The 16,599-nt window shown below is 47.8% G+C and overlaps 1 protein-coding gene across 6 annotated transcripts in view; it reads right to left on the bottom strand.

Moving 5' to 3' along the window:
- The window catches only part of KANK1 (KN motif and ankyrin repeat domains 1), a 193,981-nt gene that overhangs the window by 30,428 nt on the left and 146,954 nt on the right, over positions 1 to 16,599 (bottom strand). Inside the window, exon 1 of one of the 6 annotated variants that reach the window (XM_084899473.1) lies at positions 14,597 to 14,742. The exons of 2 other annotated variants lie outside the window; for them this stretch is intronic. In XM_084899473.1, coding sequence (XP_084755599.1) covers positions 14,597 to 14,666 — 70 coding nt within the window. In that variant the 5' untranslated portion in view covers positions 14,667 to 14,742. Of the gene's footprint in view, positions 1 to 193; positions 741 to 1,508; positions 1,665 to 14,596; positions 14,743 to 16,599 lie in introns of those variants that run through there. 3 more of the 6 variants (XM_084899476.1, XM_084899475.1, XM_084899477.1) reach the window with 3 other exon arrangements.

Raw genomic sequence — 16,599 nt, 5'->3', positions numbered from 1 at the left:
ATGATTTTATTTTTTAAAAGAATCATTAAAAGACTTAAAAGCATTTCCAAGTAGATAATGTTTTGTTGTTGTATACAGTCCCTTGACGTATGATAGCAGTCACTAACACTCCTATTTCATGAAGTACACTCTGAGGCACAAAAGGCAAAAAATAAAATAAAACACAACGCACAAAACCCTTAGCATAACTGACCTAGTGCAGATTGTGCCGCCTTACTGAACGGTGGCCCCGGGGTCCCGGTGCCCGATCACCTGCACAGGATCACAGCGGGCCTGACTCCTTCCTCCCTGAGAGGGCTGAGGGAGGAGCGCCAGCAGCAGGGGTGCAAGAACGCAGAGCACGCACTTCAACTCTGCCTTGTGTTTTTCCCCGTTTTAAAAACAAAGGCAAACCCTGTGCCAGCCAGAGGAAACAGTTTCTTCCAACTCTGACTTACTTCTCTTGGACAAAACAGCCACTGTCCCAAGAATACCTTGTTTTGGAGCTGTGGTGTAGGCAAACAGATGCAAAGGAGGATGGAAACAAGGGCAAGCCTCCGTCCAAACCCTGGATCATGTGGCCTCTGGTAAATGCTACTTCTGCCTAAACCAGACACTTAGCAGAGGGAACACAAGTCCTTTTCAAGGCACACAGAGCTTTGCGGCTGGACCTGAGCTATGCATTTCAGCTCAAGGCCATTTTTGTTTGTTTAAGTCGCTGGATTCGCCTAGAGCCGTCATGAGAAGCGCTGCTGCCTTTTCGGAGCTTGTGGAAAGGGCCCAAAAAGCACCGAGTGAAAACACAAGCCACGGGAACACAAACCCCGCCGGGCTGCTGTACAGGAGGGCCCAGAACGTCCAGCAGTTTGGGCTGCGGGCCTGCCCTTCCCCACCGTGCTCAACGTTTCTACCCGATATGGGAATGCTCTGAGCAATCCCCGGTTCGCCCTCTTTCCTCTGAAACACTGGAAAGGAAAGCACAACCAACAAGGTTGCCAAGCAGGGCAGAGTAAGAAGCTGTGTGCTCTTGGTGCCCCGATTTAAAAACAGTACCAGACTGCTCCAGCTGTTGGAACTCAGGCATTCGCTTCCAATTCTCTGACCCACTTCCAGGGGGTGCCCAGCACCCAGCAACTTTCTAACCAAAGAAGGGTGCGTGGATGCAGAGAGAGCCCGCGCCTGGAAACCTGTGCTCAGGCTCATAAGACCCGCGGCTTGCCATCTCCCCTTCCCTTTCAACTCCACATGGACAACACGTCATGCAAAATATGCAGCCGGACCTGTTTTCCAGCGCTGCCTGGAATTCCGCAAGCGAATAAGAGAAACTGCAGGCTCCGGTGTCAGACGGAGACAGACAGATCTCCCAGACACCACCAGCCAGCCCGGGGCTCTCTCACCCACGCCCTGCAGGGTCCTGGCTCCTGGGGAATCCAGGGAATCCAGCCCCATCCTTCCCCCCACCCCCCTCCCAAGCGGCCGGATTTGCTGACCCGCCCGCCCCCTGGCCAGCCAGCTCCCCGCACACCTACCGGGCCCCCTGCGCTCCGCTCCTCGCGGGCCCGCCCCGCTGCGCCGCACACCCCGCTCGCTCTGCGGCTCCGGGCCCCGGTTCTTCACCCCATAAGGAAAGAATCGGCGTAAACTTAGCCGGGGCCACGCGCAGACACCATAGGCCGAGCGTGCACCAATGGAGGCTCCCTCCGCCTCCGGCGGCGCCACCCCCAGCACACTCAGGGGTTCGGCATGCCCGGCTTTCTTAATGAAAACAGGAAACCGGGAGCTTTTGAAAATGCATGTGTGTGCTTCAATCCAGGGCTGCCAGAAGTAAAAAAAAAAATAAAAAAATGAAAATAACGCCAGCCAGTCCCTTCTGCATGAAAGAGCGTGTGTTCTAGCGTGGAGGCCCGGCCGCCTGGGCCCCGGGCACCTGAGCGAGGGAGGCACAATCGGCCCCACTGTTCCCTGCAGGCTGAGCCCCGGCGGCTCCTGTGGGTGCAGCGCCTGCGGGACCCGCGCCGGCACTGGGCGCTCAGCCTGGGACAAGTTATCCTTGAACGGGATTCTCCACTCAGCCTGTGCCATGGATGAACGTTTCTTTGTAATTTAAACACCCTTTTCCATTTACAAAAGTAGTACATGTTTGTAAAAAAAAAAAATGTCAGGTAGAAACTAAGTCAGAAAGTCACTCATCTGGCCATCTAGTGGCAACTGCTGATATTTCGTTGTTACTCCTAGATTTTTCTATGCCTTTTTAAAATATATATATATTTTTATTGATTTTTTTTACAGAGAGGAAGGGAGAGGGATAGAGAGCTAGAAACATCAATGAGAGAGAAACATCGATCAGCTGCCTCTTGCACACCCCCCACCGGGGATGTGCCTGCAACCAAGGTACATGCCCTTGACCGGAATCGAACCCAGGACCTTTCAGTCCTCAGACCAACGCTTTATCCACTGAGCCAAACCAGTTTCGGCTTTCTATGTCTTAACATATTTACTTTTCCCACTTAAGCGTTTTCAACAGGAAAGGTTAATTTTTTTTGTTTGTTTTCCTCCAAAAATATTTTTTTAAATGCACTCATTTAATATCAGGATTTAAAACGCAACAAAACATATCACATATTTTCAGTGAACTTTAACTGTCACATAAGTATACTTGAAGTTTACAAAAGGCCTGGTCACGATGGATTACGTTCAAATGGACTCTAGGCTCCTAAATCTGGGAATCAGGAGAGGTTAGAATTTTACCAGGTTAGGATGATTTGCTAATACTGCTTGAATCACACTATCCTAAAGCTTTGTAATTTCAAATTTCATGCTTAGGCAACTAAAAACTATAAGCTGTGTTCTCAATGTGTCATTTTTACAAATGATGTCCACAGTATGAATTGTTCTACAATTAGAGATATCCAGTGTCATTTTTTTCTTTTTTTTTCAAATATATTTTATTGATTTTTTACAGAGAGGAAGAGAGAAGGAGAGTGTTGGAAACGTCGATGGGAGAGAAACATCGACCAGCTGCCTCCTGCACACCCCCTACTGGGGATGTGCCCGAAACCAAGATACATGCCCTTGACAGGAATTGAACCTGGGACCTTTCAGTCCACAGACCGAAGCTCTACCACTGAGCCAAACCGGTTTTGGAAGTGTCGTTGCTTTTTATCTCTTGCTTTCTAGTGTACCTTTACAAACATTAACACAAATATGACACACTTATAGGGCCCTGACTGATTTCCCAACTTATCTCCCTATGCTAGTCTATAATTATCTTCAGAGCAACAATAAATATATATTCCCCCGCCCTAGCTGGTTTGGCTCAGTGGATAGAGCAAGCAGGAACTCATAGCCTATGGGTGGCCCACCAGCCACGAGTTTGACATGCTTGGATAGAGCAACAGCCTAAAGATTGAAGGGTCCTGGGTTCAATTCCGGTCACGGGCACATGCTTTGGTTTGGGTTTGATCCCCAGTAGGGAGTGTGCAGGAGGCAGCCAATCAATCATTCTCTCTCATCATTGATATTTCTATCTCTCTCCCCCTCTCCTTTCCTCTCTGAAATAAATAAAAATATATTTTAAAAAATAAAATAAAGTATGTTCCCATACACATCAATTAACAAGATACTGGGAACAAAAAAGATGTTTAAAAATGTTTCCTGAAGGAATAATTGAATATACAGTATAACATATTGTGCTTTAAAAAAAAAAACCTTAATGCTCTGTTGACAGATTTGCTTGCCCTGTATTAGTGTTAAGGACTTTTCTTTAAAAAAAAAAAAAATAAATAAAATATATATATATATATATATATATATATATATATATATATATATATATATATATATTTTTTTTTTAATATATTTTATTGATTTTTTACAGAGAGGAAGGGAGAGGGATAGAGAGCTAGAAACGTCGATGAGAGAGAAACATCAACCAGCTGCCTCCTGCACACCCCCATTGGGGATGTGCCCGCAACCAATGTACATGCCCTTGACCGGAATCGAACCCAGGACCTTTCAGTCCGCAGACTGACGCTCTACCCCTGAGCCAAACCAGCTTCGGCTAAAAAAAATATATTTTATTGATTTTTTACAGAGAGTAAGGGAGAGGGATAGTTAGAAACATCGATGAGAGAGAAGCATCTATCAGCTGCCTCCTGAACACCCCCTACTGGGGATGTGCCCACAACCAAGGTACATGCCCTTGACTGGAATCAAACCTGGGACCCTTCAGTCCACAGACTGACACTCTATCCACTGAGCCAGACTGGCCAGGGGTAAGGACCTTTCTTGCACGGTGCTGTTTCAGGTGTTACCTTTAGGATGTGGAATCATGGGCGATTTTAATTGTTGATATTTACATTTTGTAAATTTTATAACAGATAGGTATTTGCCTTTTAAAAATACGACCCCAAGAAGTCACTATTTGGAAAGCAAGAGAAATGGGAGGCGGGTAAAGGAGGCAACCATGGCAAAAGTAGCTGGATGCTTTTCAGTATGTCTTATCCCATTCTACACTGACAGAATTATGTTTAACTGGGCAAATCTAAAGACTATTTCTCTCGCCTCCTTCACTGTTAGTATGGCCATAGCAGACACGTCACGTAACACCCACCGTTAACCTCCCTTAAAAGACACAGGGATAGGTCAGTGACCTCCCTTCTTCTTTGGCTCCTCTTCCATCCCGCTGCCAGGAACGCAGGATTGGAACTCTAGCTGCTGTCTTGGACCATGAGCTCAAACACAGGGAGAAAGGAACAAGGTGTTAGATGGAGCCCAGGTCTCTAAGAGCTTTGTGGAGCAAAGCTGCTCTGCTCCTTCTAGAAAGCTTATACCTCCATGCTTTTATGGGAAAGAAAGAAACTTCTTTTATATTTAGTCATTGTATGTTTTGGGTCTCTGTTATTTGTAGCTAAACTGAATTCCATGTGTCTACGCCCCCACACAAAAAAAAAATTAAGAGAGATCTTGAAAAGAAGAAAAATGCTAAATAATATACTGGGGAGATGTTACAGTAAACCCTTTTTATTACAGACATTTTGATTAATTTAAGGATTACAGAAGTGTAAAAAGCAACAGTTTAAAAAAAAAATCTCTAAGTAGGTTATAAGGAGACTCTTAACTGGCGAAAAAGCCTTATTTTGGACTAACAGAGCTATGCCTGCCCATACACAGCCAAAAACCACTGGCTATGTCTGCAACTAGAATCCTGAAAGTAACAGCTTCCAACTACATATCCTGGAATCAGCGGGCTGTCCCTGGCGTTTACAGGAATTTTCTGAATGTCTGGAAATCCAGTGGTGGAGACTGCTCCTGGCACCACCTCCACTTTCATATAGCATTTACCGAAAGCTTAATTGGGTGCAGAAAATGGTCCTATTCAGTGGGAGGAGTAGGCGGAAGGGTTTATAAGAAATAAAATGAGGTGGAGTCTAGCTGGGAGACAAATGCCAAACACCCTAAAAGGAGCCCTAATTGAGATCAGTTACAAAGGCATATTATCAACAAGAACAATATGACAGTATGTGAACGAGTGATCAAAACGTAATGGAGTTAGCCGGGAGATGACTTCTGAAGGCAAAGAAAGTAAGTGATGACAGACTGAAAGGAAAAGACAGGTAAACAGTGAAGGAGAGCCAGGGCGGGGCCTGTGGCGAAGCTCACAGAAAGATGAGGTCAGGAGAGAGGGGGATGGCTGAGCGCAGCAGAGGCCACCAGAGTGTGTCCTGGGCCAGGGGAATCTTGTCCAGAGTCACTGTCTCCTGGCACACCCGGCCCTGGGCTAGGGGCTCAAAGGTAGCAATGAGGACCGTCTTGGTAACTGTGTGTGCATTAGACTGCGGTAAGGAGAGAGATTGAATTCAAGGGGATGCGTTAAAATGATATAATCCCCATGTATGAAGTGAGGACCAAACAAAAATGTATTAATGCATTCAACTTGTATTTGGAACTATTGATAAAAAAGCAATCTCAGTCCTTCCTTCCTTCCTTCCTCCCTCCTTCCTTTCCTCCCCTCCCTCCCTCCCTTCACCTTCCTACCCATTCTTCTTTACCACCATCATTGTTCTAGGAGCTGGGGACACAGTGTGAACCAAAGGGACAAGGTCCCCACTCTCACAAGGCTCACAATCTTGTGAAGGTGGGGGTGCATGGAAAAAACAACAACAAATATAATGCAAGGCAGAAGTGAAGCAGAAAGGTAGAACCACCAGAATTTACACCAGCGTGTCTAAGTAAGTGAATGGGCCACAGGGCTTCTGGGGTTGATGTCATCTCCAAGCTGACCTACTTCCTAGACACCACGGGTCTCAGAGTCCCTCTTTCCCACTTCTCTCTCCCCCTACCCAGTTGGCACAGTCTGCAATCTGGGTAACCAAACACCAAACGTGGCAGTAGCAACCAGAAACAACTTCCCACAGACAGACCAAATTCCCATGTGTTCAGAAAGAAGGTGAAATCCACAAGCTGATGGCAACTCTACTCTTTATTCATGTATTGTATTTACTACCCGATACAATGTACTGCACTTATGAGAATGGCTCATTTATAGACTCAAGAACAATTTGAAATTTCTTTTCATGAACCGAGTGAAATGGAGATATATTTCAAAAACCATGTTCATCAAGTATTATATGATTTTAACTTTTCAAGGAAACCAAACTTAACTATCCAGACAACATTTGGTTTGGAAAGACATAAAATTAATGTACCCACTGGAGGGGAAAGATTAGATGTGTGGAAAGGAGCACGGGTACGAACTTGCTAGTGGGATTCATACCTGTTTGCCTCCAGGGGCCACTGGTTGATGTTTGGAGACATGGCTGGTTGTCTCCACTGGGATGGGGGCTGCTGCTGACATCTAGTGGGTCGAGGCCAGGGATGCTGCTTTCGACTTCCTGCCCTCCCCAACAGAGGAATACCCAGTCCAAAATGCCTCTGTTGAGAAAGCCTACCCTGAGGACAGTGAGCAGAGAAAAAAAAAAATCCACCTACAGCAATGGAGGGTTTGGCCATGCAAACTGTGGGCTTCCGGTCCTACACTTCATGTTCAAGTGACAGGGTGATAAAAACGCCACTTCGGAGTAAGAAAACACTGAACACTCTTCCACACACTCGACCACAAGGAGCCATTCTTTCACACGAGCAAACACGCTGGAAGTTTCTGAAACAGTGTGTCCTGGTGGACTTTTACATGGACAGAACTTGGATGTTATTACTTTCGCTGTTAATTAGGGTACAGTGACTCCTTTGTTCTGGTCTCACACTGGCCTGCACACTCCGGGCCCAATTACTACCGACTAATGGCGCCATGAAAAATAATTACGCCCATGTGCCGCAGCTTCCGCACGCCCTTGCTGTGTTTTTCTTCGCCAGATATTCTCCCTGACTGGAGAAACCGAGGAGCGCTGCTGCTACTCCCCATAACTGTATTGTCTCCTCTCACAAGAAGCATGAGGACACGGCTTAAAGAGCTGAGTCAGTCCTGAGAATCACATAATTGTCCTAAGTTGCCAGTGCAAGCATCTTGCTGTTCGAAGCAGTCATAAAAAGACTCCAGACCCACCAAGGCAGGGGTGGGGGTAAAAAAACCAGTAGGTTGACTCGGGGCGCGAGATAAATTCCCATGAAGCTAATTACGCACAGTGTGAAAGTCACCGAATTAGCAAATCAACTTTTCTAGACACGGACCAGTGGGATAAAGAAGACAGAGATGCGGAACAGGACCTAGTGAACAGGTTTAACTGGAAAGTTCCTCTGACGACACTGTTAGCATTAGGACCTGCGGACCAAGGAGCTTCCTTGTACCCAACCTACGTGTGAAACTCCATGTGTTAGAGAACACACGATGAAAAGGAGGACGATGTAAGTGTTCTTCACTCTTCTTAAAATAACGTGTGGCAGGTGAGATTTTCCTATATTGCCCTTGCGTGTGCCAACGAGTCTTTTTAAACGGGCTCTTACCCCACCCAGCCAACACACCCACCCCATCATCCACGCAAATGCTGAGCACCCACTGGGCGTGAGGGCCAGCTCTGCATCCCTGTCCCATGGAGTTTACCTACTATGTTTCCACCTGGACCTCAGCTCGGGTTGCAGCTGTTTCAAACAGTCACCTTAAATGCTTTGTGCAAATAAAATGACAACACTAAGGAAAGCAAAAGCGTGTGCTGGAAGTGCATCGCAAATACCAGGCCAATTGACAGTCACATCTTCCCTACCTGCATGGTTTGTTTAAAAGGCTGAGTTATCATGTGGTGTTATTTCTTATAGCTGTAACTCTTCATCACTCCACCTAGCGACTTCCCCCTAAATCTTTCGATTTCCTCTCACAGCTGATCTTATCTCCCGCTTCCTTAACTGTCTCCACAGACTTCATACTCTGAACTCTACCTACACCTCCCCTGTCTCCCATCATTTACCCTTTCCAAACTGGCTCCACGTTCTGTGTCTGCCCATTCCCACACCCCACCGAGGGAATGCCGATCCAGGGAAGATGCAATCATCAGACTGCAAGATGGTTTTAGTCTTTCATCCACAGTAAATATTGATTAAGTAGCTTCCATGTGCCAGACACTGCCGAGAGGGAAGCAAATCGGACACGGGGCCTGCCTGGGCAAACTTGCGACCTTCAGGAGGAGACAGACAAGCATCTGCAGAAACAGGTAAAGAACAACTGTGGGAAGGGCTGTTAGAGTAAAACACAGGAGGTAAGCTAGGAGAGAGCAGGGACCCCACTGCGCTGGCCAGTGCTGTGTTTCGGAGTCCACCAGGCCAAGTGTGCAGGGTGTGTGTGTGTGTGTGTGTGTGTGAGAGAGAGAGAGAGTGTGTGTATGTTTGGTGAGGAGACTGGTATAGGAGAAATTCCAGGCAGAGGAAACAGCATATACAAAACCTGACACTTTTAGGAACCGAAAAGGGGGTTTTGCATGAAAATAAGGCTAACCCCCTCAATGATTCAGAGAGGGGGCAAAGCCCCATCACACAGGGCCCCTGGAGTCAGGTTTTTGGCCCTTAAGTGCACTGGTTGGTTACTAAAAGATTCTAAGCAAGGGAGTGAAAGGATCAAATTTGCACTCTAATAAGACTTGCCCTGGCTACGTGCTGGAGTTTGCACTAAGATTCTCTTCCATGTCCTCCATTTGGTTTTCCATAAATTGTTCAAGTCCCCATGAATTTTCCTCTAGGTGTCACAGATTCCTTTGCACCACATGAGTTTTACTTATTTTAGCCGTAGTGTTAAAACCGCCAGGAGGGACAGCTTGGCTGAATCTGGGACGCCCTGTAGTGTGGTCTACACCTTCCCCAAAACACCGAAGGGGAAACAGGGATGGCTTGGCACGTCTGAGCTTCTCGGGGCCGAGCTGGAGCCCAGGAGCAGGCCTTTGCACTCGTGCTTTGGGGCTCTGTCCATGACCTCACCCTGCTAACAAAAAAGAAAATATTTTTCCAAAGGATGACTCACTGCAGGGTGAAATGATGAGATTTCCTTTTCTGAAGGTCATTGAAGTATGATAAACCTAATCTGAAGGGACAAGTGTGGCAAGCACGAGGGCAGGAAGAAAGACAAGGGGGCATTTTAGGCAATGCACACTCTGACTGAGCACGCTGAGGGGCAGAGTGCAAACTTGCTCCGTATCTGAAACTAAGATGGGATTCAATAGCAGGGACTGAAAATGTCTGTGAAGCAAAAGCAACCCTAACCCTGACCCTGGCAGCTGGCAAGTGCCTCCGTGGAGGAGGGAGAGAAAAGGGGGCGATTGCCGACTCTTAGTGCTCCTGGGCCTAGTCCTTACTCCTCCACTCACATCTGACAGGGGCTGATTTACCCAACAAGGAAGGCTAAAGACAGAGGGCAGGGCCTTCGGGGAGGCGGGGGGGGGGGGGGGGGGGTAGCTAAGACTTCTATCCACTAGGAGGTCTCTGTTAGGGTCACCCACAGCAAGATCCTTGCAAGGCAGGGCAGATAGCAACACTCAGGTGACATCCAAGCAACATTCTGTCAAGTTGGCTTCCCTCTGGAGTCACCCGAGTGTTCCTATCCGCCTGCCTTGCAAGAGTCTTGCTGTGGGTGACCCTAACAGTCCTAGTTACATGTATGATCCAGAACGCAGACGACATATGCTGCCTGCTAGTTGTTCATTCTCGATTGTCAGCGCACATCGCATGAGCTATGTAAGACAGGGTCAGGAATCTGCTTGGCTCAGAAACTCTACTTTGGGCTTTCCCTGTTCAAACGTGGAATGATTTTGAGCATCGAACTAACATGATCAATGACCGTTATAGATTACAACCCAGTGAGCAAATTGGGTATCTTGAGTGGATAATGTTGTAATAAATGCAGTCGTGCGCCAGCTAATAAATAATGAAGGAACTGTGGAAACAGAAGCCGCCATTGAACAACCATGATAACAATGGCTGATTCACGCTGGGAGGATGAATGCACACTGAGGCGAGTGGATAGAGACTGCCCACTTAAGAAGACGACCTTGGTTTGGCCTCAGAAGACCTCCCCTACAAAATACCAATCAATCCCAAAGGGAAACGTGGCGACTCTCAGGTTAGATGGCAGACGGACAACCACCTGGACCGGGTGACCGAGCTTCAGCATCACGTGTCGGGATGCTCTGAGAAGAGCACGGCATCACAGCTGTGGCGCTCCTGCCCGGAAGGCATGGCCTGAGCCTAGAAACACTGATGGGATCCTACTCAAAAAATATCCTGCCAAATAGCAGGCACCTCTTTTTAAACTGCCACGGTCATGAAGGAAAGGGAAGGCTGAGGCTGAGACCCGTCTAGATGGGAGGGGATTAAAGAGATGTGACAAATGCACCACATGCACGTACGCATGCACAGAGGCAGAAGCGATGGAGCAAAATGCGGTCCAACGTTACCCACTGGGGAGTCTGAATCATAGCAGCTATTTTAAGACGGTGTCGGGCATCTATTTGGCTCAGAAACTGTCTTTTGGGACCTTGCTGTTCAAATATGGGATAATTGGAGCATCAAAAGTAACAGTGTTCGTCATTGTGCGTGTGCACATCCACAGGAACAACAGTAAATGTCCGTTTGCCCAGCCCTGTATGTAAAACCTGCCCTCACTGTGCTGCGGTGTCTCTGGGGTACGTGAGTGCGGCCAGCCAGTCACCAGAAGCACAGCCAACAAGGCCAACACTCTGCTGTTGCTAGGATGTCACTAAAGCAAAGCAGCTTTTTAAAAAAAAAACAAAAAAAAAAAAAAACAGGGGCTGATGTCTCTGCTCTCCAGGAGTACACATTCTTTGAGGAATTTCACATGTGTTTGAGGAATCTCTAAACTTGTAGAGTTCCTCAATCATTAATCTTGCAGACTGACGTGCCAGGAGCCCCCTTAGGGAGAATGCAGTCTGAAAGATCCTTTCGGTGGCATTAAAAGTCTTCAACAAGTTAGCCCCAGTCCAGCTCTTCCCCGCTTCCTCCCCAGCCTGAGCCTCAGTCCAGCGGAGCGACCGGCAAGCCTGCCTGCCTTTGGCGATTCGGTTTCCTCTGCGGGCACACACATGTGGTGCATTTGTCACATCTCTTTAATCCCCTCCGATCTAGACGGGTCTCAGCCCCAGCCTCCGCCGCCTGGCAGGATTGGCTGTTTCCACCTTAGGGCCCGTCCTGTGTCAAGTCTTCGCTTTCCTCCAACTGCTCCGTTCTGGGAAGAACTGGTCCCCTCCTTCCCTCCATTCTCCTAAAACACTCTGCCTCTACGTACGGACACGTGCTGTAGTGAGCAGGCACGTGACTGCCTCCCCCCTCGCAGACTACGGGCAACCTGGGGGCAGGAGCCACGCGGTGTTTATTTTTCCGCCCCTCACCGCATAGCACGGTGCTCGGCACACAGCATATTCAATGCTTGCTGAAATGAAAACTCCCGTGTCTAGGCATGTGCCGATTATATTGTAGTAAGTGTGGTGGAGAAAGAGTGTGATGATTAAAATCGGACACTCCAGGGCCAGGCTGCCTGAGTTTGAATCCTGGCTGTGCCGCTTTCCAGCTGTTGGCAGGACAGATTCTGTGCCGGAGGTGCAGCTGGGAGACACAATGGCCTGTTCTGCAGTCCTGCTGTGGGCCCCGAGAATGATGCCTACTGTCCTCCATCACTGGGCCACTCTGTAGCTGGTGACGCATATAGCCCTGGCATCCCGAGATGACCCAGAGCTCCCCTCCTCCATCCTGCCCCGCACCCCCCTACTGGCCTCCTGAGAAGGTAAAGCTTGCAGTGTTGAAATGTTGATTTAAAAAATCAATCGAGCCTGCTAAGACCTTGAGGTCTAAATTGGTTTCTGCTTCCCGGAGTGGATGCGGGAGATGCTGGCGGGGCCTGCGGCAGACTGTGCCTGTGCGCGAGGCTACACACAGGCTCAGGGACCGGGGCTGCTGGAGCTGGTCAGGGGGAGAGAGTGATCAAGGCTATAGCACCCATCAGGCATTGGAAGGAGGTGAGATAAAACTAACCAGAAATAGGCAAACATCCTCCAACCTTTAAAAGGATTACTATGGCCCAAGTTAAAATACTTCCTTGTCACAGTAAGAGGACAAAGGTAGGCACTGATGTTCCCGAACAACCTCGTTCTCGTACCTCTACCCAAGTCACAGGGGTAAAGCGCTCTTTAACGCAATGCAGAGACGTTGGGCCTTAGACCCAAGGGGCACCTTCCCATCCAGCCAGGACGGCTGCCTAAACTGAGCGGGAGGGAGGGTTGTAATAATTCTTTTTTGTATTATTGTTAACCATCACCCAAGAATATTCCCCCCCCCCCCAATTGATTTTTAAAGAGGGTGAAAGGGAGGGAGGGAGGGGAAGAGAGAGAATAAAACATTGATGTGAGAGAGACACATCCATTGGTTGTCTCTGGCATGGGCCCCAGCCAGGGACAGGGAACAAACCTATAACCAAGGGATGTGCCCTTGACTGGGAATTGAGCCTGCAACCCATTGCTCTAACCACTGAGAACACTGGCCAGGGTGGAGGCAGAATTCTTTTCATAGCACAAGAACAGGAGCTGTCAACACCTCCTAGCGCGCACACACGCGAGGGGAAGGAGGAATCTGGACTTGCTCCATGCCGCGGGAAGGCCTGAATGTGTGAAATGAGGGGGCTGGTGGGACTTGGTGATTTCCAGAGGCTGCTTCCAGCCTGTGACTCTGACTGCACGGCACCCAAAGCTTCCGAACACCTCACGCTATGTGGTGAAGTGAGGAAAGAGGCTAATTGCAGCGGCTGTCGGACCAGATGGGCAGGCAGGCGGAGCCAGTGGCCTCGCTCGCTCACCAGGCCTTTCGCAGCACCGGCCCAGTTGCACCACAGCACCTGGCGCCACCTCAGGCTCCCTGCACGCCCATTCTCCTCGGGGCCTGTCCCGGGCGTCCAGAAGCCGGGCTGCAGGTGAGTGGCCGCGAGGGAAGGAAGAGGAAGGGATGCTGTTCCTGGGAGTGGAACGGGCCGTGCCCTCGTGAAGGGGGCGTTCCGTGAAGGAGCTAAGGTGCATCCTATTACAGAGGCCCCGAGGTTCCCACAGTGGCCCTCCCGCTTCTCCAGGAGCCAGTGTCCACCACAAGATGCAGTGACTCTTTACCCCGAATCTGTCTGAAAGAGCCTAGAAGCCAGTCCTCAGTGCTTGCCCTTCACCAGCTTAGGCAGTGTTGCTCTTCAAGGCCCACTGTCAATTGAAAAAGCCCTGGCTGAAGCACAGCCCAAATGTTCATGCATGCACCCAAGAGAACTAGCTTGGGAACCAAATTCTGTTCTCTAAACCTTCTTGGAAAGTATCGCGTTGCTCTCCCCGGCTGGTGTGGCAGAGTTGGCTGGAGCGTTATATCCCGTAAACCGGAAGGCTGTGGGTCAGACTCCATATCAGGGCACATACCTAGGCTGTGGGTTCAATCCCAGGTTGGGGTGCCTATAGGAGGCAAAAGGTTGATGTTTCTTTTTCTCTCTCCTTTCCTCTCTCTCTAAAATCAATAAACATATCCTGGGGTGAGGGTTAAAATTACTTAAATAAAATAACAATGCTGCTCGAAGCATAAATAGGAAAATGTGCCAGTTCAAAGGGCAATTGTTGAAGAGCTTGAGAAGAAACATACACTTGGACTTCGGGACAGAAAGGGCTTTCCTGACACAACAGAAACAAACGGGGAGGGGCTGAGGGGGCTGCAGTAACTGTATGAGTGTCGGCCCTTGTTTTGCTTTGTAGTGTTTGTATAAGAAAAAGAAACCAGCTTTAAAAAGCACATGGAGCAGCTCCCATTAGAAACACTGAGCTGAAAACAAATGACCAGAAATGGGTTTAGCAACAAAAAAAAAGGGAAACTCTGGAATTTAATTAAACCATAGACTCAAAAACTCCGGCCTTCGCATACAGTACCACCTTTCACTCCGATAACAATGATGGCTTTATGTGCGAAAGCCCCAGCTACAGCCGAAATTTTCGCTGAACCAAAAATCAAGCTCTGAGAGTGATTCTTCCCGGCTTGTTAGTCAGAGCAAATATTTTTACATAACGTACGGAGCCTGAGTTTCTACCCCACCAACCCCCACCGGCAATGCCGCACTACCCTGGTCTTCTTCACTGGGGCTTTCTTTCTTACTTACCCGCCCAGAAACAGAATAACTGACTCTCGGCAAGCAGGAAGCCAAGTCTCAGGCACGCTCCCCTCGGCATTGAAGGGACTACACACACACGGGCAGGCAGAGTGCCCGGGAGCGGCTGCCGAGAATTTATTTATACCCATTTGGAATTTCCTGACCAACCAGCAGCCTCCTGTTGGCCACGGGTTTAATTCCAGGACTCTCCGGGCGTCAGTGAGACAGCAAAAAACTAACTACCAACGAACAAAACTGCTGGGGAGGATCCTAACAACACAAGAGGGGAAGCCAGACCTCTCCCAGGGCCCTTCTGAGTTTCCAAATGTACTGTCCTTCATGAAATGCTAACCTAGAAGTGCAGCCCCGGACCTGCTCAAGCTAGGAAGACTCAGAAGGCAGCCTATGTCTCCATAAATCTCCCCCCCCCCCCCAAGCCTGCAGGGCTGAGAGAGACTCCCTGCTATAATCGGAGCCCTGGCTCAGCAGCCCTCTGAGGGAGGAAATGGTTTCGGTGTAATGCTGAGCCCAGGCTGGGCTGGAGGCAAGTGGTTCCTTTCCTTGGTGTATTTTTATTTAATGCAGCATGCAATTTGAAGGCTAAAAACACTCCCATTTGTACACCACAGACGAAACCTTTTTTTTTTTCCCTTCATTTTCCCTTAAACATTTTACCCAAATTACATCATGTGACTTTCTAAGACGCAGAATTCATTCCCCCCACCCCTCCAAAAAATGCATTCTGTTTTAGGGTGATCACATATTTGAGCAACCTTTGGTTTCTGTGTAAAAAGTTAAAGAGCAATATGTCCCTCCAATGGTTTTATTTTCAATTCACCACCACCTTTAAAAAAAGAACAAGAAAAGTTTCTTTTAAACCGTTCGGCACCTATGCCTAAATATACCCTGGGTAAAAGTGGACCTGGAGGAAGAGATTGACAGAGTTTTCTCTACAGGACAAACAAGCAAAGCCAGTTCTAAACAATACGGCAGAGATTACCAAAGATTAGGGATGACTCTAAATGGCCTGCTTTGTAAAGTTCAAAACAGGAGAAAGGCAAGGTTTTCAAGAGCTCACTCACCGCCTTCGCCTCCTTTGACTGGCTCACGTGTAGTGTCTGCACCCTCCCCCATCACCCCATTTATCTTCCCCTTCCATCCTCCCAGCCCACATCTGGGGGCTGGACACTTCAAGGGATTCTCTTTGGCACACACATTTTTCTGTGTGAAGCTACAAAGATTAAACAAACTTTAAAGATGATGTGGGACTCATTTAGGTTTGTTTTACAAAAATACAAACAAACTGACTGAAAGGGAAATAACAAGCCAAGAACAGAGCTTCCAGGCCCAGGTACAGGGTCCAAATAATTCCAAATTATGTTACCCAGAAATACAGGGTCCAAATAATTCCAAATTATGTTACCCAACACCTCCAACATCAGAGGTGAGATTTGAGTTAGGTCTGTTCTTATGATTTTGGGGGACTTTAGAAAACTTTATTGCGCTATTTCACTTCATAAAATTCACCGTTTTAAGTGTACTGTTGGGTGAGTTTTAGTAAATGTATATACCATTGTGCATCGAACACCGCAATCCAGTTGTAGAAAACATCCATCATCCTTAAAATTATCCTCAGGTGTTTTTTTTTTTGTTTGTTTTTGTTTTTTATCATTTGCTTTTAACGGGTAATTTTTCTTCTGAGGCTTTTGAAAAAAGCCTGGCATTTTTTTAAATCACATTAGTATTGTCCCAACTAGATACAGAATTAAACTGAGGAAAGCAACAGAATGTAGTATTTCTTAATCCTGCAAAAGCAAAGGTATCCTGCTAAATGTATATTTTCTTTTTATTGTGTCCTGGGAAGAATAGAGCTTATTCTACAAAGCAGTTGAAGGTGATGATCTCACATGTGTGCTTCTATGAAGGGGAAGCCTAGCAGAAAAAGTCATTGTATGCAAATAAGCATACAAAATAAGCGTCCTCTGTTGGGGAGGATGACAAAGGGTATAATG

This window comes from Pipistrellus hanaki (assembly GCF_964339955.1).
Source record: "Pipistrellus hanaki genome assembly, chromosome: 11".
NCBI classification, from domain to species: domain Eukaryota; kingdom Metazoa; phylum Chordata; class Mammalia; order Chiroptera; family Vespertilionidae; genus Pipistrellus; species Pipistrellus hanaki.
The sequence above is the reverse complement of the archived record's forward strand: the minus strand, read 5'-3'. Positions and strand labels throughout refer to the sequence as shown.